Source organism: Phragmites australis, chromosome 9 (assembly GCF_958298935.1).
Source record: "Phragmites australis chromosome 9, lpPhrAust1.1, whole genome shotgun sequence".
NCBI classification, from domain to species: Eukaryota; Viridiplantae; Streptophyta; class Magnoliopsida; order Poales; family Poaceae; genus Phragmites; species Phragmites australis.
Window position 1 is genome coordinate 26,921,709 of NC_084929.1, and position 24,663 is coordinate 26,946,371.

General features: G+C 48.3%; 1 protein-coding gene across 1 annotated transcript; it reads right to left on the reverse strand.

Annotated features, from left to right (window-relative positions):
- Window positions 1-3,976: 3,976 nt before the first annotated feature.
- Window positions 3,977-22,937, reverse strand: LOC133928105 (uncharacterized). Its single transcript, XM_062374376.1, has 5 exons — window positions 22,774-22,937; window positions 22,205-22,460; window positions 21,836-22,009; window positions 21,373-21,691; window positions 3,977-4,116 (listed from the first exon to the last, which is right to left on the reverse strand). The coding sequence occupies exons 1-5, from the start codon at window positions 22,935-22,937 to the stop codon at window positions 3,977-3,979; spliced, it is 1,053 nt and encodes a 350-aa protein (XP_062230360.1).
- Between the last annotated feature and the right edge of the window lie 1,726 nt (window positions 22,938-24,663).

Consider the following 24,663-nt stretch of genomic DNA (forward strand, 5'->3'; position numbering starts at 1 on the left):
TAACCAAAATTTCAATGAAATTTTACAAATTTCAATCTTTTCACTGGTGAAGAAAATAAATTATAAAACAAAATCGAAATCCTTTGCCCCGGAGCTCCCCGACACCGACGCGAGAGAGCGACCGCCGATTAAAAAAAAGAGCTGACGTTGTAGCGGCTGGAGAATTCAGCTTCAGCTGAGAAGCCAGCAAGCGATCCAACAAGTTAGCCTGTCACACCTCACGCTGCTGTCTACTCCACACTGAGATGAGTCGTTGGTCTTTTGTTTCGTGAACCAAAACAGATGGCACGCATCGATCTAGCCTAGGATTTGGCCGAGGCATGCAGAGACTGACGGACCCGATTCAGATGACAATTTTTGCATCACGGCATGTGGACTGCAGCTTTGTTTAGTACCGAAGTGAAACAAAAGATTTTTATTTTTTTTTATAAAAAAAAGTGAAACAAAAGATGGAAAAAAAAAGATGAAAGGGAAAGGGAAAACATGAAGCAGCAAGCACATATTCTCAATGTTCTGGCCGACCGGAACATAGATGCGGGAGATCCATGCAACCAGGTCCGCTCCAACAACGAAATCTGCGTCAAAAGAATGGAAGATCTGAATAACATGGACTGAAGCGGTGAAGCCTCAAGGAGATGCTGGAACAGCGGTGAAGAGATCGAAGCCGGACTGACAGCGAGTTCTCTTTGGATGCCAGGGGCGCACGCAGGTGGGGGTTGGGTGGTGGTGCTCACCTCAGGATGCAACAACGGCATGTGATTCCGTATGCTGTGCCCGGCTGCCTGCTTAGCCCCCTGCATCATTGCATGCAAACAAGTTGCCTCTCACAGGCGTGACATGTTTGGTCCTGACAGCAAGGACTTGCTACGGATTTTCTGTTCGTTGATGTTGAAAAATCTAAAATTAGATAATATATATTAGTGTAGGTGCTGAAATAGATAATATATTGTCTTATTTACAATTTTAGTATTCGTATTCGACACATCATTTATCGAAAATAGAATTTCGGTACGCCAAAAATCACGGACCCTGTCATATTCGGGACACCGTGTGCCTAATATCAACCGTATTCGACACACCGTGTGCCGAATACGGGCTACAGTACTATATTCAGCACACAGTGTATCGAATATAACATTTGCCTGTCGTGCGGTTACTAATTCAGCACAAAGTCATATTCGCCACACGGTGTGCTGAATATTGGTTTTCCGGCGTACGGTGTACTGAAAATCTATTTTCGGTAAATAATACGCTGAATACGGATGCTAAATTTATAAATACGACAACATATTATTTATTTTGGTAAATACGTTTATGTATATTATTTAATTTTAAATTTTTGTCTGCTCCTTCCTCTTTTGTTTTGTTTTCTGTTTCAGCTCAACACAAATACTTTACCATGAAAACTGCACCTAGGTCCGATTTAGCAAGGCTTCAACTTCTAACTTCACCTGCAGTCGACCACACAAAGTTGCAGGCATTCACACGCAACACTCAGGTTTCAAACAGTACGGCGGCCCAAGTCATCCCATACTATTTAACTACAGTCTCCTAGCATTTGGCGCCGTGTCATCCAACCCACGTCTTACGTGGTATATCACGACGCCAAAGATCAAAGTGTCATACAGTGGACAACAACACTATAGATGGTCTTGTGAGAAGGGTTTATTTCTAGACATTTTTTCTTCGAGAATATATTTGTAAAATAAGTTTTAAAAAAGGACTAAAACTAAAAAATTCCACTGAGCGAAGATTTGCCAAACACTCCAACTCTAAGTTTTTTTTAAGCAACCAACCAACTTCGTAAAGTTGAGAATATAATGGTGCGATTTTGTATTAATGCTCCACTGTGGTTTTATAGAGCTCTACCAAATAAAGCTCTAGTGACAAATATTTAGATGCATATGTATGCTCTTGGACTAGCAATGCGATGACTCGATGAACGATATGTTCTATTTGCTGGAATTAATAGCACTTTAGTAGTTATTTTAATTCCTACCAAGAATATACCATCAAGTATACTAGATCTAGACATCAGAACTAATACTAAGGTAAACAACAAAGATATAGACACTAGACCTATCGTATATGTAAACCATGGTACCAACATATATATGATAACATAGAACACCATATCTATAGCATGTGTAATCAAAACTAAATTCATATAAATAATAGACAAAGCTAACGTGCATGTAATCATTATATGAATTACCTAACCAGATGTAGACAATCTACTAGCATACATCTACTGGACTTACAGGGAAGCGCTCCAGTGACTTTTGGTGAGAGTCTGGTACGTCGACGAGAACAAGAAAACGTCAAAGAATACTATAACAACTGACTTAGTTCACTGTTTGTTTGTCTCTGCATTTTGTGCCAAAAGACAGAGGATACGGGTCCGCTTCAACTAGATGAGACAAACTTCACTACTTAAATTGGTCTCTACCTAGCTTAGCAATATAGGTCTAAAGCTTTTTTCCACCATACTATGCATAAATTGGCTATTGGGATTTAGTGAATTTTCCATTTAGGCCAAATCCAAACTAACACTTATGAGACAGCATCCAAAAGCATAGGGGGTATTGGTTTATTATGGTGACCAACAAATTAATAGTATTGAGTTTGCCACGTTGGCTTTGCCACTTTGTGCACTGCTTGCTGATGTGGGCAGTAACAGCTGGCTGTTGTCATTCGCGTATTCACCTTGGCCCAATCCAACACGTGATATTTTCCCTCCAACCCATCACCTCAACTCCTCTCTCCACTCCTGTTGTGGGACAGCAATCCTCTGCAGCCGAGAAGGACAATATATTTTACTGTAGCAGGTGGAAGAGTAAATGTGAGTACATAAACAGTGGGATGCAATGGTACTGTGGACAAATACTGTAGCAACAGTATTTCGGTATACTGTAGTGATGCTTCTACTGTCCATTGGTTACTGTAGCATATGATCCGATCAACGTGGCTGAGGAAGAGTCATAATGCATTTCACTGTAGCCCCTCTGTAGTTAGTTGTAACTGCAGAGGATCCCGATCGTTTGGAGTAGCCTCAGCAACTAACTAGCTAGCATTATCTCTAGCACCAACAAGCAGAGGGGAAGCCAGACTTGTATGATTACTATTTAAAAATTACTGTTTATTTATTGTTCAGCGTAATTATATTTAGTAATAATTTTGGATGGGAGGATGATTTCTATGCACCTGCCTCCCATAATATGGCCACACCACTGCCAACAAGCTTGTCCTCGTGCAGTCCTATTATTTCCTCATCTCTGGCAGCCAGTGGCCGCCCAACACTTTAATATTAGGTGTGTATAACTAAGAAAATTTATTAACAAAGGTATGTTGCACATTTAAACCATCAAAAGCTAAAGGTGAATGCGGAACAAATAGTTTCTAATTTACTCCATGCAAATACAGATACGAAATATGGTAAGTCTTTTTAGATATCCGTGTAAATGCCGATGTGGATATAGATAATTTCATACGGATACATATACATGTATGATATTGCAAAAAATCTGACAGTTACAAATTATCTGGTTTTTACATCAAATTATCTGCATTTTAGTTGGCTCATGGCATCCTATCGAGACCAATACTAAGGTACTATCTATGTAATATAATATTTTCAATTATACTACTAGCTAGTACCTACTATATTATGCTAGTTTGATAAAATATGTGCTATTTCTATGTATTAGTGGGCATACCTCTTAGTTTACAAGGAAAGAATAGAAATAACCATCGGTTTCTTTTCCTTTTAACCAACCATTTGATATGCATATCTTGCTTTCTTAATCTATTTGTCTATATATGCTTACACTTCTTTAGACCTTCATCGCTTTTTGAAAAAGTGGTGGCGACCGGTGACAATACTTTAAATGAGATTTTAGCTATACATGTGAATTTAGATACTCACTAAAATTTATCCCAGTGAAGATGATAGATGGCTTTGAAATAAAGACGAAACTCACACAGCCCTAACACTAACAAGCATGATAGACTGTTGCTTGCATAACCTTGCGTCCGACTCCACTCCATTTCCGATTCTGACTCTGAAACAATTTGTATTCGAGTCCATATCTGCAATATCCAATCCGATTCTAAATCCTACAGAAAGAAATTGATACAGATATGGTAAGAACATTATCCACTCGAATTCATCCATTTTCACCCTATAAGGAGCTAAATGGGTTTTGAGATGAGATGTGTGATAGTGAGAAAAGGTACAAGATAATATGAATAGTTTGTAGAGTCAGAATACGGTATATAACTATGAAATTTTAACAACTACTAATATCTATATGTATTACATATTATATATAGTCAACATTTCGCAAAAAAATATAGGTGCACATGTACACTCATACCCCAAGTTGTGCCCGCCATTGCCGGTAGCTACTGCTTCCTTAGGGTGTATTTGGTTGCTCGAACATGTTTTATAGAGCTACATCATATAAGTAGACTGAGGGGAAACAGACTGAGTTGAGTCATATATATTGAAAAAAAAGAGTATATGGTTGATTGTATCTGTCTGGACAGACTGAACTGATTTTCTGTTTGGTTGACTGAATCTGAGACCGCATGAGCGGATACAAGAGTTGAGTTTGTGATTGTTTTATTCGTATGAAGATAATTTTGTGACACTGACAATTAGACCCGCTTGCATGAGCGGATGGCTCTGCATCCGCTCAGGCAGGATGATGAGTGAAGCTTAATCAAGATGAGGCCGTATCTTTGTATCTAATCATACAAACAAGAGCAATAGATACAAATAATCAAACACACTTCTTTCTAAGATTATATACATCTAATAAACCAGACCAAATTTAGAAATTCAGACAATCAAATACACACTTATCGCCTCCAAACCTCTACCATCCTAGTCTTCGTCACCCCTGTCTCGCCACTGCCCCAGATTCCCCCGGTACCCTAATGAGCTCACAGGGAATAAAGAAGGGCGACTGCCGGAGAAACCCACGTGTTTCACTCTGCAGTCAAAGCTGGCCTTGCCACAAAATTTGCTTTGCATTTTCTCTCTCTCACACATATATACACACACATGTATATATGTGTATATATATATATATATATATATATATACATGTGTGTGTGTATATATGTATGTATGTATATATGCTCTTTATTTTTCTAGAGAGGTTTGCTTTGCATTATTAACGGATGATCTTGATATAATATTAGTACATCATATTTAAGGCTCACACCAAGTGTGTAGAAGCTACGTATTCCATAAGAAGATAAGGAAGTCTTCCGATGGACAATCCTGCACTCTACCAAAGCCTACAGACAGCATCCACAACTACTTCTTTTAGGTGATCAACAATTGGATATCAGATACATCCACTGCTATACAAACCGCCATCAATGATGAGGTTTCTATGGGTACGAATAATGATGATATCATGAACTCTGTTATTTATATTAAAAATATAGAAGTAGATCGTCTTACTATTGCTGCTAAAAAACTTAATTCAAAAGGCAATGCTAAATCTCTTCCTTGCCTTGATAATATTAATGATCAGGATGATATGGATGCCCTTGATGCGCATCTTACTCACATATATCGTGATTTAACTGAGGTCCTCAATGATGAGGGTTTAGATCAAATATGTTATGATCTAAATGCTGTACCAAGGAATAAAAAGTCTAATTCTATAAAAAGGCAGGGCAAAATCAAACACCCTAGCAAAAAGCCAATCACCCCTTCGAAATTAGTTATCTAATGAAAGGAATATTCTGGAATAGCAGAAGTCTGGGAGACTTAGCTAAACATAATTTTATCTCAGATATGGTAAAAGAACACCATCTAAATTTTCTTGCCATTATGGAGACACGAAGAAGTGTTTTTCATGATTCAACACTTCGATACGTATGTGGTGGGCTTGAGCTCTTGTGGCATACCATGCCTCCATGAGGACGATCTGGTGGAATTCTCATCGGAGTCAATACATCTGTATTTGATATTGGCTCCATTGTTGAAGGAGATTTCTACTATAAATTCCTTCTAAAAAATAAAGAGGATGGCTTCACATGGGATCTATACGCAGTCTATGGACCAGCCCAATATGAGTTCAAATCTGAACTCTTAGCAGAAATGGCTAATGTTTGTAGCGCTGAAACCCACCCAATTTTGATCGAGGGGGATTTCAATATTATGCGCAGACCGGAGGATAAAAATAATGACAACTTTGATCCACGCTGGCCCCGTTTGTTCAATGCTGTAATTGAAACATTGGACTTACGAGAGATTGAGATGAAAGGGCGCCATTATACATGGGCTAATGATCTTGATCCTCCAACCTTCGAGAAACTTGATAGGGTACTGATTAGTACTGAGTGGGAAGGTAAATATCCGATGGTCTCCGTTGAGACTATGGATAGGGCAAGATCAGACCATACTCCGTTATTGCTCAATACAGGAGCTTCCTCTCAATTCGGAAGTCAACCTCCATTCAAATTCGAATTGGGATGGTTAATTAGAGAGGGTTTCTATGAGATGGTTGCTAATATTTGGCAGAAGGACCATCGAGAAAACAACTCCATTGAGATATGGCAAAATAAAATTAGAGCCCTCAGGCAATATTTGAGGGGTTGGGCTAAGCACACTTCTGGAATCTTGAAGAAAGAAAAGAAGCAGCTGGCCAATAAAATTGATGAACTCGATAAGAAGGCGGAAATAACACCCTTATCACCAAATGAGGTGGCTTTCAAACATTACCTCAATGAGAGGCTCGCACATCTACTGCGAGAAGAAGAGCTCAAATGGTATTAGCGTGCCAAAGTGAAAGAGCTTCTTGAGGGTGACAATAATACCAAATATTTCCAATTGGTTGAGAGTGGTAAGCACCGGAAACAACGGATATACAAATTAGAGGATGAGAATGGCTCCCATATCAGGGAACCTGAACTCAAAATGTATATCACCAAATACTACAAGGGTTTATTTGGTAAGCCAGAGCTTAATACTTTTGCTTTGGATGAATCAATTACAAATGACATACCCCAAGTGAGTGAGCAAGAAAATGCAATACTCACTGCACCCTTCACTAAAGACGAGGTGCGACGAGCAATCTTCCAAATGGAGCATAATAAAGCTCTTGGGCCAGATGGCTTCCCGGCTAAATTTTACCAAGTTTTCTGGGAGGTGATCAAGGGTGAACTCATGAATTTGTTCGCTGATTTCCATCAAGGGCGATTAGCTATTTACAGCCTTAATTTCGGTGTTATAACGCTAATCTCGAAAAAAGGGAAGCGCCGAAAACTCAAGAGTACCGACCTATTTGTCTGTTAAATGTCAGCTTTAAAATATTCACTAAAGTTGGCACTAACAGAATAGGTACTGTTGCGGAGAAAATTATAAGGCCCACACAGACCGCTTTTATGCTGGGTCGCAACATAATGGAGGGAGTAATAATTTTACATGAAACCGTCCATGAATTGCACCAAAAGAAGCAAAATGGCATAATATTGAAAATTGACTTCGAAAAAGCATATGATAAGGTTAAATGGTCATTCTTACAACAATCTCTACGAATGAAGGGTTTCTCGACACAATGGTGTGAATGGATCCAGAGTTTTGTTTCAGGGGGTCATGTTGGAATCAAGATAAATGATGACATTGGCCCCTATTTCCAAACAAATAAAGGACTAGGATAGGGAGATCCCCTTTCCCCTATCCTTTTTAGTATTATAGCAGATATGCTTGCAATATTAATATCAAGAGTCAAAAGTGATGACCAAACAACAGGAGTGGTTCAACATTTGGTAGATGATGGACTGTCAAATTTACAATATACAGATGACACTATCATTTTTATGGACCATAATATGGAACATGCAAAGAATATAAAACTGCTTCTATGTGTTTTCGAACAACTCTCGGGGTTGAAAATAAACTTCCATAAAAGTGAGTTGTTTTGTTATGGAGAAGCAAAGGAATGCGAAGAATAATATGCATAGTTATTTGGGTGTGATATTGGTACACATCCATTTAAATATCTTGGCATTCCAATGCATCATAGAAAGCTTCGAAATAGCGACCGGAAGGGGGTGGAGGAAAGGTTTGAGCGTAAATTGAGCAGTTGGAAATGGAAGATTATGTCAGCTGGGGACAGATTAGTCCTCCTTAATTCAGTTTTAAGCAGCCTTCTAGTGTTTATGATGTCTGTGAGGAACCGTCCAAATAGTATTCTAATTAATCATCAGGAGGATCATTATTCATAATCACAACCTCGACGATTAACCAGAATACCATTCCGGTAGTCCCGGCACGTGTTTTGTGCCCAGGATCGGAGCACATGCCTTCCAACTCAAATATCACAACACAGTTTAATAGATAGCAAATAATTAAACTGGATTACCATTATTAAACATGCAACTGCTTCCACAATTTACAACAAAAGAGGAACAACAACAACTATGCAGCGGAAGAAAAACCTATACAACAAAAGAGTATGGAGCCGTATGCCCTTAGGCTCCATACCAAAAGCGCCGGAGTTCGGAGTAGAAGGTGCTACTCCTGCCTGCCACCCTGATCGGCAGGCACAAAGTAGCCGAACACTGCCTCTTCCTCGCCAACCTGCGAACCTGAAAGCAACTTAAGGGCAGCACCCCTTAGTACGAAGGTACTAGCAAGACTTACACAGTATGAGTATATATATTCTCGACTCCAAGGATCATGCATTTGAAGCTGTAGCAAGGATTAAGACATGTTTAAGTTCATTAAGCGGTAAGCAACCTAGACTCTAGGTGTAAGCAACTGACTTAACCAACCACCGACTCAAACCCTGCCAACCAACTGATCAGAACAGATATATGAACACCAAGTGTATAAAAGCAAACCATTCCCACCAAACCACCAACCACATACCGACCAAACCAACCCAATCCAACCATGCCACAACCCACATCGAAACTCTACGACCAAAACATGGTCGCTCGGTGGAGATAAGCGATAGCGATGCTCATGACCGAGAGCGCGGCAGCTCGAACTGATTATACACCCTGCAGGGGGATACTCCTGGACCCACACGACACAGGGACCATACAGCTTGTGCCACCCTCTAAGATGCACACAAGGGGGTACCCGTGACAACCTTTCCCAACCAGGCCCAACCATGTGGATCAACCATAGCTCGGCACGGCGGTATTAGAACTACTCCCCGAGCAAACTAATACCGCTAAAAGCCCGGACTCAAACCGGACTCACACCGTCTATGACGAGGCCCACATGACCACGTCTGCTAAGGTAATCGGCTCGCCTACCATTATATCAGCATGTGGTGAGTAAGGTATGTGCTAAAGCCGACTACACCGACGGTCGGTGCTTAACCGGTGCAAGCGGTCTACGGTGTCCGGGTTCCCTCCCCGAACTGCCTGAGGACTCCTCGTGAGCAGATGACACCCTTAACACCGCCCACACCTCGTCTCAACTCACCACTCACCAAACCGACTCATCATCAATACAACCATAAGTGTGAACAAGTAATAAGCCCTAGGCTCGCGACAATGGTGGACGCCGTCGTCGACTTCTACCGGAAAGCCTAAGTACCACTAAGCATAGCAAACTAAAATTAGACCGCGACGACACCACTAGGCTCCTAGGAACAACACATGACACGTGACCGAAATGGGATAATGCATCGGCATAGGTTCTACCCAACTCGGTATCCGACACATGCAATGTATACATAAGTGTAGATAACATATTAAATTTTCAAGTAGACACGGTCCAATATGAACGATGCTTGCCTTGCTGCCCTGGATCAGAAAGGTGGGACGCCTCACGATCGCCCACGGCCTCCGGGATCGACGGATCGACGTTCACTATAAAGAGCAACGCGTGCAATGTAATGAGCATGTATGAAATGCGACCATATAAGAAAAATATGCTCCACAATACATGACAATATTTTTCCCAGATCACACTATGCAAAATAAGAGTTTTCCCAGTGGCCTCACGACTTTCGAACATGGCATTGACTATTTGTGCTTTAACTAAGCTGAAACACATTTAATCGATAAATAAATTCTCAGAACGTATTTAATGAGTTTCAACATTTTTAACATGTAGTTCATATTCCTACGAAGCCAACGCAATTGGTCTCATGAAGTTTGGAGTTCGTACGAATTAACTATGAATTTTACAAGCTACCAGCTTCCAGGAAAGCCTGATAACCGCCCTGCGACCACTGCTACAGTGCTCGGGATACCGGGGTGATCAGTGCTCGGGTACCCGGAATGAACCGTGCTCGGGTGCTCGGGGTGAACAGTACCCAGGGGAGTACTCGGGATGAACAGTGCTCAGGTGCTCGTGAACAGTCCTCCCGGGAGTGCTCAGGGTGAACCGTGCTCGGGTGCTCGGTGAACAGTATCCGGGAGTGCTCGGGGTGGCTGTGCTCGGGTGCTCGGGGTGAACAGTACCGGGTGATGGGGTGAACAGTACTCTGGCGCTACAGTAAATCAGCCTCGTGCAGCTTCAGAACAGCAGCCATTACGAAGGGAAAAACTGGGCTAAATTAACCTGGGAGTCTCTCTAAATCAAAAGTAAAAATACCTAGAAAGATGTACATGGTCTATACTTTGCTCAACCGACTAGCAACATGATTCCTAACTCAAATCCACATAAATCCTCATTTGTTCCCAGACTGAAGAACTTTAAGAACTTTGCCACCCTAGTTCCAGATTCAAGATCTATCCAACCAAAAATGAGCATACTTGCCATGGGAGCCTAGCAGACTCACCCAAGGTCCTTTGCTGAGGTTGGTGACCGCCAGTTGAAGGAGGAAACGACGGAAAGTGGCTCGGAGAAGAGAGGAAAAACTGCTGCTTCCTTGCTTCTCCCAAAGAACACCAAACAAGTTCAGAACCAGCTCGAATTCCTTCGGGGAAACTGAAAACGAATTGGATGGACGAGTAATCCTTGAGCTGGTGGTCACGTGAGTACCACATACGTACCTTGATCTTGCTCCCAGAGGTAGGGATCCAAAGGGGAAAAAGGGAGCCTAAGAGAGAGAGAGTGAGAGACAGCCAACTCCAACTTACTTCCTCAAAAAGCCTTACCTGGTGGAGTGGGTGAGTAGTACGTATGGGCAAGTTTTAGAAGGGGAGAGAGAGTGTTGTTGCCCACCTATAGAGAGATATTTTCCACCCAAGTGGGCCCCATTTACCTAGAGGAAAGTCCAGACTTGCTTCTAGCTCTTTTATTTCTCTTAGTTTTTCCTTCTCCCACCTCATTGATTCAAAGTGAGGTGCTCCAGTGACCCAAACTGGAACATGAAGCTGAAATTGCATGTTTTAGGATTAAAACACACAATTACGGATTTCAGGACGTGACAATGTCCTTCTTCGAGATCCCTCGTGGTGTCCTAAAGAGACTGGATTATTTACGATCTAGATTCTTTTGGTAAGGGGATAATCACAAAAAGAAATATTGATTAACTCGTTGGGACATACTCTGCCAACCAAAGGACCTAGGTGGTTTGGGAATTACTAACCTCTCGGTCAAGAATATTTGCCTCCTCAGCAAATGGCTATTCAAGCTCCTTAATGAGGACGGTTTATGGCACAAACTGCTCAGAAACAAGTTTCTTGGTTCCAGGACACTCTCACAAGCGCAAGGCAAACCAGATGATTCCTATTTCCAGTCTGGCCTTATGAAGATTAAAAATGAGTTCCTAAAATGGGGTTCTTTTCAGCAGACTCGGTTTTGGAATGATATCTGGCTGGGCAATAGTCCATTAAGCATGCAATTCCTAACTCTTTATAATGTTGTGCGGCATAAACAGGCCACAGTCGCGGAAGTAATGCGTAGCACACCGCTCAACTTATCTTTCCGACGACCAATTGTGGGTGATAAACTAATTGAATGGCAAATGTTAACCTTACAATTAGTCCACATGAACCTCTCTAATGAGAAAGATACATTCAGGTGGGCTCTTAATGGAAGTGGATTATTTACAGTCCAATCCATGTATAAGCATATGTTGCATCAACCCATTACGAACTCACACAAGTGGTTATGGCAGCTGAAACTCCCTTTAAAAATAAAGATTTTCCTATGGTATATAGGTCGTGGTGTTATTTTGACCAAAGATAATTTGGCAAAAAAGAAATTGGGAGGGTAGCCTAAAGTGCTGTTTTTGCAATCACAATGAAAATATACAACACCTTTTTTTGGAATGTCCCATAGCTAATACCGTTTGGCACATTGTCACAATAGCCTTGGGAATAAAAAAAACCAAGAAACATACATCATATTATGGGCAATTGGTTACAGGAGTTGGGATCTAAGATAAAGAAAAGAATCTTGGTCGGGGTTGCCGCTATTTTTTGGGCTATCTGGCTTTGTCGTAATGATATTGTGTTTAATAAAAAAACAAATATGTCATTCATGCAGGCTATATTTAGGGGAACCTACTGGCTAAGATTCTGGAGATTACTACAAAAGGAGGACCAAAGGGAAGATGTTTTGAAGGTGTGCCACACTCTGGAGGTGGTGGCAATGGACATCTTCACAAAGCATGGGTGGCGTTGTAGTTATAGAATTCATGCATGATGTAATTTACCATGCTTTGCTTTCATTTGGTTGTGGGCTTTTAGCCAAAACTTTGTAATAATGATGTTGGTTGTATGCATCACAAATGCAAAAGGCCGGAATGATTTCCATTTTCTAAAAATACAAACCGCCATCAATGCCGATTTTCAAACCGACAAATTGGCACTACACAATCAGTAGTTATAGTCTAGGATTGTCACCCCCGGTTCCACAACTAGCAGTGGCATTGTCAGGACCCGGATCTCAGGTTTCCATGTGCCTCCTGTATCAGTCACTGGATCAAGTAGCTGATATGCACAGAATTCTCTAGAATTATATCAAATACATACTTTGAATAAAACAAAAAAAATATTACCTGAAAGGAGGTAAAAATGGTCTTGTGGACAATGATCCACGGAAGACAAGCTAGGCAGAAGTGTCTACAGCGGAGCGGAGCGAAACAAGCGAAACAACCTAATGCCACAAGCAACTCCGGAGCAGACACGACTTAGACTTATTCTCTTTAACTTCATCTGAGTCGAGGTTGATCTTCATTTCAACAATATGAAAGTAGCAAGACTGCTTCAAGGGGTTAAGTAGATGCATAAGAAAGGTAACCAAGGATAAAAACCATAGGGCTTTAGTTTGGGCACAAATCTAATTTTATATGCAATGTGAATTAAGGTGTAGCACTTAGATTAAACTAGTTGAACAAAAGTCCAATTTGATTGATAAATGTTGTTGGTCCCGGGGGAAACCTATTAGTTCCCTGCAGTTTCCATCTTTTAGATGGTTGACGCCTAATCCAACCAGATTCAATGGTACACCACCGGCTTTCTCCAAAATACGGGCACACTGCCCACTCACACGTCAAGGGGTACACACCACAAAACTAACCATTGTGAGTTTGTAACTTTCGCATATCCATGACCATGGACATAGCTATTTGAATAAATGTACACTTTGTGGAGATTATACACTATACCCACAGCTCAGCCTCCAACCGTTGCAAGAGGAGGAGCGAATCATACCGAGATCGTGTACCCATCAAGCATGTTGCTACGTGATCCACCAACGAGAAAAACAAGGGGGTTGAGCATTGGATTAATCACGGCCCATATCCAGCATTACAATGTCACCAGTCGGATCTCGTACTGCGCTCAGTCACGAGACTTTTCCTGAGTCCCCGCTGCGTCCCCTGCACTTTAGGGTGGTTATCGGGATCAACTAATAGTGTGTGAGATCAAGTCCTGCCCATATAGGATGTATGGTTGCACGGGGTGGCTTAGCACGTTCATAATTGATTCGGTCCTTACATGGACAGGGCAAGCATATTCAACATTAGCAATAAGTAACACGTGGTATCTTAAGTCCCAAGAGCATCCTTCCATGTCGAGGGTTAATCCCTGACAGTGATTCCGGAGTATGTTAGACAATGGGTGCGCGAACGGTGTTTTGGGAACACAGGGAGTTGATAAGTTATGTGTGTGACGAACTTTAAGACACGAAGAGTTATACAGGTTCGGGCCTCTTAGAGAATAACAACCCTATATCCTGTGTGTTGTGTTTATGGAGGATCTGAGTGGGTTACAGAGGGTGTTCTAGCTGGTAGGGGGTGCGTTTCATCGTTTCAACAAGTTCAAAGAAAATCAATCAGCTACCCATGGCTGAATCCACGGCAACCGCAGAGTCCCGTTCCGAGGACCCTGGCCGCTGCGAGGTATTCGTCAGAGGGTACCATCCGGATGAACCCAGTGTGCTCCAAACATGGGACACTGAGCCAGAATCCGAGAGCTCTGAGACCCAACGTGAGGTTTGCATAGCAGAACATGTAGCAGGGGACGCTGGAGGCCCTTATATCCCGAACGTCGGTGGTGAACCCCCGGCTATACGCCCAGAGGGAAACTAGCCCGGTGCTGGATAGGCAGGCCCCTGAGGACAGCCCCCGCATCCCCAACGTCATCCTGAGGAGCCCCTGCACATAGCGCGGTCTACGGTGGCATCGTCGCCTAGACCATCACGTCGCCTAGACGCTGGGGGCTCCCCTCCCCGTGACTTATCACCGCTCCAGGCCCAGCGTCTCGACTAAGAGACCATGACACCGGTGCAAAACCTGCAGTTCATGTGAGTGCTCCTCAGCCACCCACCGGTACATGTACTGGAGGGCTTACTGGTGGCTCCATAGCTGCGTGATCTTGCCCTCCTGGCCGAGACCACTGTACCATCTAGGCCCTTAGTTAAGTGGTAAGTATTTTGGTGATTAATGATAGCCATATCAATGTTTCTGTTGCGTATGTTTTGAAGGAATTCAAATTCTTTAATTCACAATGCTTGAATGGTTTTCTTGGTCCCTCATGGAATTCTATTGATCGATCAAAGGACTTTTATGTCAAGATTAAGGACCTTCTAGTTCGAAGTGTCACAAGGTGATGAAGGACACTTGGAGTAGTTATAGGTCATTTCTTTTGTCTTTTGACTGTACTATAAAAGGGGGCTAAGCATTATACCTTGACCTAGTTGAGTCTAGAAATAGTTGGATGCACACTTACGAAAATTTAGCACTAGGTAGCTCAAAATAAATCCATGGGTGAGAAGTCGAGAAGTTAGAACTCAAAATTGATTGAATTAGATGAGTTTCAGGAAGATTGCTCTCACCGGATTGTCCGGTGTTAGAAGGATTTTTACTCACCGGACTATCTATCATTTATGAGAAAACATCAAATTGAACTCACCAGATTCTCCGGTGATGGAAGGAAATACACCAGAGCATTTAACAGAAGAATTTTTTTTAGAGAAAAGTGAAGTTATATGCGCTGGATTGTCTGGTGATCTGAATGGTTCAAACACCGGACTATTTAACAAAAGCTTGGTATTTTTGGAAAAAATCAGAGTTGAACTGACTGGATTGTCCGGTGACTTAAATGAATCATCACCGGACAATTTAACAGAAGCTTTGTATTTTTGATGAAATAGAATATAACGCACCGGACTATCCGGTGATGTTACACGGAAGAACACCGGAGCATTTTGCAACAGCTACTGACAACTGTCAAATCAGCAGTCTGAAAAAGTTAAATCACTGGATTGTTTGGTGTAATAGAGATGTGTGCACCACCATCCAGTGTTCACAGAAAAAGTGAGTGGCTGGCAACGGGTAGATTTGGACCTCTAGCCTATATATACCTCCTCACTTGGTTTCATTCGTCTCTCTTGCAATCCAGAAGCATTCATACATATTGTGTATCATCTAAAGGCAATGGAGAGCACTTGAAGTAATTTGCAAGTTCTTAATTGAAGATTTGGGACTCCATTAGTGCTGACATGATAAAGCTGAGTTGGTATCAGGAGTGGGACAGTATGTTGAGGACTAGGTGAGAGTATTCTATGCCATCGTCTGGATTGCACCTGAGAGGAACTTCTTTCAGTTTATGTTCCAGGGTGAGAGTTTCAGACTCTATCGAAACAACATCTTAGAGGTGTTGGGTCTTCATGAGAGCTCCCGTTGGTTACACGAGGTTGTTCATCCTCATGCTCAGGCACCCCGCCGTCCTCTCTTTGGTGGAATCTTCCCGACAGATGATGAGATCCGACCGATTTTCAGGCAACCTTTTGCTCCAGGATCACCCAGAGTGCCAGATATGCTGACTCCTGAGGCAAAGGCTTTACATATGACATTGAGACGTAGTCTTCTTCCAAGGATTGGATATGGAGAGGCGATCACCAGTTTGCAGTAGTGGCTAATACTCTCCATCCTCACTCACCAAAGATTTGATGTGGTTGACTTGTTTCTTTGTGAGATTGAGGATGTATTGTTGACGGGATGACCACAGCAGCCTTATGCACATTTCATATCCCACATGATTGCACACTCGGTCAGGTTCCCTCAGTACCTTCAGGCCTATGAGCAGTCGCCTATACACTATAATATGTATGCTCCCACAGCACCTTCTGATAGGCGACGAGGCCAACGTGTGATGTTTCATGCTCAGGAGCGGATGCCCGCTGACGTCAGAGAGAGAGAGAGCAGCCGCAGAGGATCAGACCCTTGCAGTGGCTGAGGCAAAGCTTCCACACGCTTTCTTCTTGAGTGACAGCGACTCAGATTCTTCAGATATTGAGTTCTTCCCACCAGTCGCTAGGTCACATGATGCTGAGGCTGGAGGGTCTTCTCAGGTTGTTCCTACTTCCACAGTACCTTCAGTACCTGAGACATCGACCTCCGTGTCCCTGCTGCACCTCCATCAGAGTTCATTCTTATCCTTCAGCAAATACAGCAGCAGCAGGCAGCCCAAGCAGAGCAGCAGGCAAAGCTATAGGCAGACATCCTTCGGCAGTAGGAGCAGCAGGTCATGATGATGCAGTCACTCCAGCAGCAGTAGCAAGTTACCTTAGCAGCCCTTTAGGCCAATCGAGAGAACAGTGATCGTATGTTCACTTTTATATTTGGATGTCTTGGGTCTCTCTTTCAAGCTTCAAGTCTTCAGCTGCCAGTTGCTCCTAGGGCACCAGACCCAGCTCCTAGTCCTCTCCCGGGCAGTGTCAGTGGTCTTTTGGGAACACCAGTGTCTGCTTTCCCTTTGTCACCCCTCTTCAGCACTGGTGTATTTTCTCATCCTGCCGGGACTACGATGAGGCCTGTTCTACCCTCTTTGTCTACCCTTATGACTGGCGCTCTTTGTTTTGAGGACTCTCCACAGCCGACTGTGCCTTCTCAGCAGCCATCTGTTTAGACTCCTCCAGTTGTTCAGTCTGTTTTCAATGAGCTCAATGCAGCACTTCAAGAGATGGCTACTTAGCGCACCTCTACTGCTACCAGCTCAGCCCCAGCCACAGTCTCAGAGGCACCGTCAGACACAGCTCAACCTCCTCAGCTAGCTGTTGCCCCCGCAATTGTTGAGCTATCGAATTCAGATACAGACTCAGGCTCACGGTTCGAGATACGACCGTCACCAGTAGCGCTGACTGCCTGCACTCCTCCGGATGTTTAGGAGTGTGCTTTTTTTGGTGCTTTGATGCCAAAGGGGGAGAGTCTAGGTGATAGGTGGAGTCTTTTGGAGAGAGGTAGACGAGTGACTAGTGAGTTTTTTAGTTCATAGTCTTGGAGGGAGCTTGGGTAGTATAGGGTCAGACTGTTGGATTTTCATGGATTTTGATGTAATGACAAGCTATTTGTTTCTTAATCAATGTGTTTTTCTTGTCATCGCATTGTGCTTCCTTTCGTGCTTTATTTTAATTCTTATTTAGATTGTTTTTATTCTAGGCTTTCTCTTGCTTATTTGCTATGCCGTTCTATGCCTAGTTTGATAGGGTGTTCTTTATTTTCATATCCTTATTCATTTGTGTTGTCATCAATCATCAAAAAGGGGGATATTGTAGCATCTAGGCCTCTAGGTAAGTGTCGGTGTATCTGGAATGGGAGGTCCCTGAGTCCCGAGGCCAGGCCAGCCGTCCGCCATGTGTTACCATCCCGCGAGGTCCCTCCTGCGAGGTAAGGAAAGTCCAAGTTCCGGGAGAAGGTGCTCAGGGCCACAGTCCCTGGTCCCCGAGCACCCCAGTTCCCCGATGATTCGCAGCCTACAGCCCTCCAGGATGCTTTCGAGCTGGTTCGGCGCTGCAGGGCGTGCCAGTTCCACGCAAGCCAGATTCACCAGCCAGCTCAGGCTCTTCACACCATCCCCCTGTCATGGCCTTTGGCGGTCTGGGGGTTGGACATTCTGGGTCCATTCCCTCGAGCAATCGGGGGCTATGAGTACCTCTACGTCGCCATCGACAAGTTCACCAAGTGGTCGGAGGCGGTCCCAGTCATCAAGGTGACTAAGAACACAGCGCTCCAGTTTATCCGCGGCGTCACCAGTCGCTTCGGTGTCCCGAACAGGATCATCACCGACAACGGCACCTAGTTCATGAGTGCCCTGTTCGGGGACTACTGCGAAGACCTCGGCATCAAGCTCTGCTTCGCCTCCGTCGCCCATCCTCGGAGTAACGGGCAAGTTAAGCGCGCCAACGCGGAGATACTGAAGGGCCTCAAAACCCGGACCTATGACGTGCTCGCAAAGCACGGGAAGGGATGGGTGGACGAGCTGCCCGCCGTGCTATGGGCTAATCGGACCACACCAAGCCGCGCCACCGGGGAGACTCCATTCTTCCTCGTGTACGGCGCTGAGGCGGTCCTCCCCTCCGAGCTCACTCTAGGCTCCCCTCGGGTGCATGCATACTCTGAGGGTGAGCAAGAGCAGCAGAGGCGCGATGATGTTGACTATTTGGAAGAGCGCCGGCGGTGCGCCGCCGTCCGAGCGGCTCGGTACCAGCAAAGTTTGCGGCGCTACCATCAGCGCCACGTCCGGGCACGGTCCTTTGAAGTGGGGGATCTAGTTCTCCGACGCGTCCAGTAGCGCGAAGGAAAGAATAAGTTGTCCCCTATGTGGGAGGGTCCCTTCACCGTGATCGGGGTCTCGCGAGAGGGTTCTTTCAGGTTGGCGGCAGAAGATGGGCAGCTGCTTCCCAACCCGTGGAACATCGAGCACCTGCGCAGGTTCTACCCGTAGATGGCTATGCTCGCGGCTCAGGTCAACCAGGCCGGGGGCTTCCCCCCCCCCCCCCCCCCGCCCAAGTTGACCGGGGGCTACCACTAGCTGGGTAAGTCACCCAACCTTGTAAAATTTGTCAATTCAGTGTAAATATTGATGTGCAATCATATGTCAATTTCGCTTTTCTGGATTTTGTATGTTTAATCTGTCTGGTGAGATGCTCGATTGTGCGAGAAAAGTTCGCTATCTCATTTTCCCCATTGATAAAAGAATCCCGATCGGTATGCGCACGGGTAGCTGCCACTGACTTACGTCCGATGTGGTAGGCTGTGGCGTTCGGTGTCGTGGCGGATCTCCGGGCACTACCGAGTCCTTGGGTGCTCTGGGTAATCTTATCGCTCGAGCCGCTCGAGTAGTCCGGAGCTCAGGCCCCAGGGGCGGGCTGATGGTGCTCGGTCTGGTCTGTCATACCCGGGCGCCACCGAACCATAGGACCTCTGGGTTATGCCTCTACCCGCTTTTGTCCGCCGGTCTGGGTATTCGAGAGGTCTCAGGTCGAAAACGAGAGCAGTCTATAACAAGTACCGCACTAACAGAGCGCACCAAACAAGGAGTTTTTCCTCTCTCTCTCTCTTAAGTCACAGATCGACAATCAAAGCAAGGCAGCTCGACCGCGAGGGCCTCGATGCCTAGGTCGCTGCTCGGCCCCAAGGGTCCACGGGTGTTCCTACCGCTTAAGCATGAGTGGTCGAGATCAACCGACCCCGGGCTCCTCGCGTGCCCCTTGATGCTCGGGCGCCCTGGCTGCGGGAACCAAGTCCCCGGCCACCTCGAGCTCGGAGCGCACGCCCCTCCTGGATCGGTTGGCCGGAAGGCCGACAAGCTGTCCGGTGAGTGGTTAAATTCAGACGAATTTACATTCAATAGTATTTCGTTCCCGAGTCGTCCTCGGGGGCCCTCGCATTCTAATCTGCCCGGTGAGATGGTCTCCTCGCGTGCAGAACCCTACCGTGTGTCCGCTTTTTCCTAGAACAACAGAACGGTCCGCAGAAAGGTGCACCGTGTGTGCGGTAATGTCTGATCGAAGTCTTTAATGGTGGTCGTGGTGTTCGGCCCGCTTTTAAGGTCCCCGAGCACTACCGAGTCCCTGGGTGCCCTGGGTAATCCTATCACTTGAGCCGCTCGAGTAGTCCGGAGCCTAGGCCTCAGGGGCGGGCTGTCGGTGCTCGGTTCGGTCCGCCTTAAGCCCGGGCACCACCGAACCATGGGGACTCTTGGTCGTATTTCCACCCGCACGTGTCTCCGGTCTGCTGACTGAGTGGTCGCAAGGTGAAAAAGTGTTCACCGGTCATGGCGTGCTCCGTGCTGGATCGACCTATCTCCCGAGCAAGGAAGTTCGTGTCTTTGTCTTTCAACTTAGACAGTGTGGACTTGCGAGGGCTCGGGGGCTGAACGCGTTGAGAAGGATGATCGGGACGACTTCGTTCTCGGGGACGGAAAGGTCGGGGTCGGACCGACTAAGTACTCCCCGGGGTATCAAGGCAAAACATCAGAAAAGGCACTAAGTACTCGAGAATATCGGAGTTGTGAGCCCCAAGAAAAGCTTCCATTATATTCACAAGGGGAATACAAGAATTTCTAAGGGATCACTCCCGTATTTACATCAAGACAAAAATAAAAAAGAAGAAACTACTACAAAAGCCTAATCGGAGGCAGAGTCGGCGTCGGAGTCGTCTTGGCCATCCCCGGGGGCTGGCGGCGGCGGCACTTCCCACCTGAAGCCGGCCGCCACCTCGGCAGTGGTGCTCCGAACCGCTTCCCGGGCGGCCTCTCCCTCGGCTTCGACTACTCCTTCCTGTGCTGGTTCCAGTGGTAAGTTCGAGTCTCGGCTCCGGTAGCAGGCCAGAACGTGCTCGTCCTCCGCATGGGCCAAGCCGCGTCCTTCCCGGGCGGCAAGTTCTTGGACAGCCCAGGGCAGCGCCTCGAGGCGCTCGCAGACTTGCTGAAGTCCCACGACATGTCGTCCGGGGGCATCGCTCTTCTCGTCCGCGACAAGTCGCCCAAGGCCGGCCCTCGCCACGGACCGCCGCATCCGCTGGAGTATGTCCTCCAACATCTGCTGCAGGTTGACCCGCGTGACAAAGTCAGCCTCGAGCTTCTTCTTCGTGGCCCGTAGCTGCTCCTCGAGACCCTGGCCCCCGGCCGCACCAGAAGCGCCGGCGCCGGGTGCGAGGCCGGCGGCTTGCTTCGCCTGCGCCACCAGTTCGGACAGAGCCCGCTCACGGGCGGTCAGCTCCACCTCGTGCTTAGCGTTCTGCTCCTCCTTGGCAGCGACGGCGGCTGCCGCCTCAGCAGCCTCACCCTCCCGGTGGGACAGCAAGTCCTCCCGGGCTTCCAGGTCCGCCGCCGTGATTTCGGCGTCGAACTCCCGGAGGGCAATGTCCTCCTCCCAGCGTCGGAGGTCTCCTTCGATGCTCTGAAGCTCCGCTGCCCAACGCTGGAGGTCGGCATGAGCCCGGTCGGTCTCGCCCTCCCAGTAGGTCAAGTCGGCCTCAAGGGCCTCCGCCGCCATCTCGTGGCTCGTGACCGCCTCCTCCCGCTCCTGCGCCCGCCTCTGCCTAGCAAGGGCCTCGGCAGCCTGCTGCCGCGATGCCTCAGCCAGGCGGGCGGCGTCTTCTCGTTCCCGCAAGTTCTCCGCGCGGGTATCCTCCAAAAGTTTCTGCTCCCGCGCGGCCGCCGCGCGGGCCTCTTCCACGGCGTTCTGCTCCTCCTCGTTCGCGGCGCGCTGCGCGGCGAGGCGGGATTCGAAGGCACGCCAGGCGGCTGCAAGCTGCGCCCTCTCCGAGTCTAGCCTGGCGTGCTCCGCTTCAAGCTGCTCCTCCTTCACGTCCACCGCCACGCCCAGCCGCTCGACCGCCACCTAGACGCCCGCGATCGCGGCCAGGAAGGGGTCGGCAGGCCGACCGTGCGTCGGTGGAGCACTGGTTTCCCCGCGACCCTCCTCCGAGGGGTTCGGGATCCCCGAAGGTTGCAAGGCCATCATCCGCCCCGGGCTCGGCACGCCCGGGGTAGGTTCCACCGGCGCTGAGGGCTCGGGCGACGGCTGTGTCCCCGCCTCGGCCGCCGTGTCCGTTGGCCCTGCCACGGCCGCCACGCCCGCCATCCCCGCCTCGATCGCCACGCCCGCTGGCCCCACCACGGCCGCCACGTCCGCTGGCCCCGCCACGTCCGCTGGCCCCGCCACGGCCGCCGCGTCCGCTGGCCCCACCACCATCGCCGCGTCTGCCTGCTTCGGCTTCACCGGCCGGCTTGGCTCGGGTGCTGGCGCTGGCCCCGGCGCTCCTTCAACCTCGGCGGCGCCCGTGGGCGGCCTGCATGAGACAGACGAAGATCTAAACCGAAGCTTAGTTCAGGCGAAGCACGCCCAAGAAAGAACGAAGAATGAGACTTACGCGGTCCTAGTCCCCCGGTATTGCCATTTGGCCGCTGGGAGTCTGAACTTCGGGCCCGTCAATGCCAGCCCGGAGTCCACCCTTCTTCTCTTCTGTCGAGGGCTCGACGGGGCCGCCGCGCGTTCTTCGGGGCGCCGGATTGGGCCCCATCCGAACGAGGCGCGACTCCAGCACCGGGAACGCCGCCGCCGCCGATGGCGACGACGGGGACTCCGGCACGGGAATGTACAACCGGGGGCGCTTCCCCCGGTCCTCCGGCGCCGCCACCGCTCCGTCGTCGGCGGTGCCCCCTCCTTCGACGCGGCGGCTGCTGCCTGCAGCGGCCCCGCCGCTGGCCCACGGCTCGCCCACCAATCTGCACCGGGATGCTCGCGGCCCCCTCGCTGGCCGCCTCATCTAGCCCGCGGAGCTCGGGGGAATCGAGGCTCCGGCTCCTCGGCCGGTCAACAAGCCCCTGGGCGTCGAACTCCGGCAACCCAGCCTGGATCACCGTGCGCTCGGGATTGGCGTAAAGCGCCATTTCCGGCCATGGGAGCTCCGCCCGGCTCGCATCCTCCACGCCGGTCACCACCCGGATCATTTCCCTCAGCTCCGCTGGGTCCAGGTCCCAGCTTGCGCCGATTTGGGTCCGGGTGATGTCTTCGGGCCCGGTGTAGAGCCAGCACGGCTGGGCCCGCTCCCGCAGAGGCGCCAGGCGGCGGCGCAGGAAGTCCGCCACCACCATCACTGAGGTCAGCCCAGCATCACGGAGGAATCTGATGCGCTCGAACACTGGCTCCAACCTCGCGTCCTCCGGCAGTGGCGCCTCCCACGTCGACTTCTGGGGCTCCGCCACCACTTCCGGTAGTGCAAGACGGTCATGGGGGTCGACGTCGACGAAGAACCAGTCCTGTCGCCACTCCTCCCACTTCCTTCGTAGCACCTGGGGGATGTACCGCTCCCCCATGCCATCTCGCAGCCAAAGATTGCAGCACCCCGCGACGTCCACCGTGGAGTACCCCATCTTCTTCCCAGCCGGTCGCAGGATGAAGAAATGTCGAAGAAGCGTCACCGAAGGCGCCACTCCCACGAACATCTCGCACAGGTGCGCGAACACCGCCAACACCACGACGGAGTTGGGGCTCAGGTGCACCAACTGGACGCCGTAAGTGTCGAGGACTTGGAGAAGAAACGTCAAGAACGGCGGCACCAGTCCCGCCGCCATGAAAGACGTGAACAAGACGATGCGCCCGGGGATGGTCGTCGCCGGCGGGAAGTTCGCCGGCGTCACCACCGAGGCCCCCTGCTGGCCCTCGGGGACCAGCAGCTTCCTGATTTTCTCCGCCGCCTCCTCGTTCTTCAGGCGAGACTCCGGCAACACGCTGTCCGGAGTCCTGTCACGGTGGCTTCCTCCGGCTCTCGGCATCTCGTCAGGAGGGGAGGTTATCTGGTGGTGGAGAGGAAGGAGGAGAAGCGCTCTGATCGCCCAAGGGGTTCTAGGGGCTCAGGAGCGCGAAGGAAACGAAAGCAAGATCGCAAGATGGCGTAAAGAGGGGGACGGATCGATCCCCTCCCCCTTTTATATCTCAGAATTCAAACGTCTCCTGCCAATGGTACGCTCGGTGGGACGGTTTCCTCGGTCGACGCAACCGTCAGGCGAATCTCCCACTGTCGTGCGGCGTCAGCGGCTGCCAGGCGTATTTTCCTCGATCTGCGTGGCAGCCGCGCGTGCCGCCCGTCCCGTTGTCAGGCCCTTCGGGAGTTGTGTGGACGCGCGTCCGCCTATCTCCCCGTTGGGCCGTACCAGAGGCTCGGATCTGAAGGGCCACCTCTTGAAGGCTTGCCATGTGGCGTCCGCGCCAACCTCGGCCTCGTTCGCGACGAAGGGCCCATCCGCAGTCTCCGTACCATCGCCTGCCAATGGGCCCGGGGGCTACTGTCGGTGTATCTGGAACCTGGGGTCCTTGAGTCCCGAGGCCAGGCCAGCCGTCCGCCACGTGTTACCATCCTGCGAGGTCCCTCCTGCGGGGTAAGGAAAGTCCAAGTTCCGGGTGAAGGTGCTCGGGGCCACAGTCCCTGGTCCCCGAGCACCCCAGTTCCCCGATGATTCGCAGTCTAAGTACCGGGAAGAAAGTGCTCGGGG

Bases quoted from the DNA above. Each gene is read 5' to 3' on its own strand.
- LOC133928105 (XM_062374376.1), bottom strand. From the start codon at position 22,937: ATGAGGCGGCCAGCGAGGGGGCCGCGAGCATCCCGGTGCAGATTGGTG. The intron at 21,692-21,835 runs GCCCGCGCGGCG...AGGCGGGCGCAG, and splicing joins AGCAGAACGCCGTGGAAGAG to GAGCGGGAGGAGGCGGTCAC. The intron at 4,117-21,372 runs GTGAGCGGGCTC...TTCTTTCTGTAG, and splicing joins CGAGGTGGAGCTGACCGCCC to GATTTAGAATCGGATTGGAT.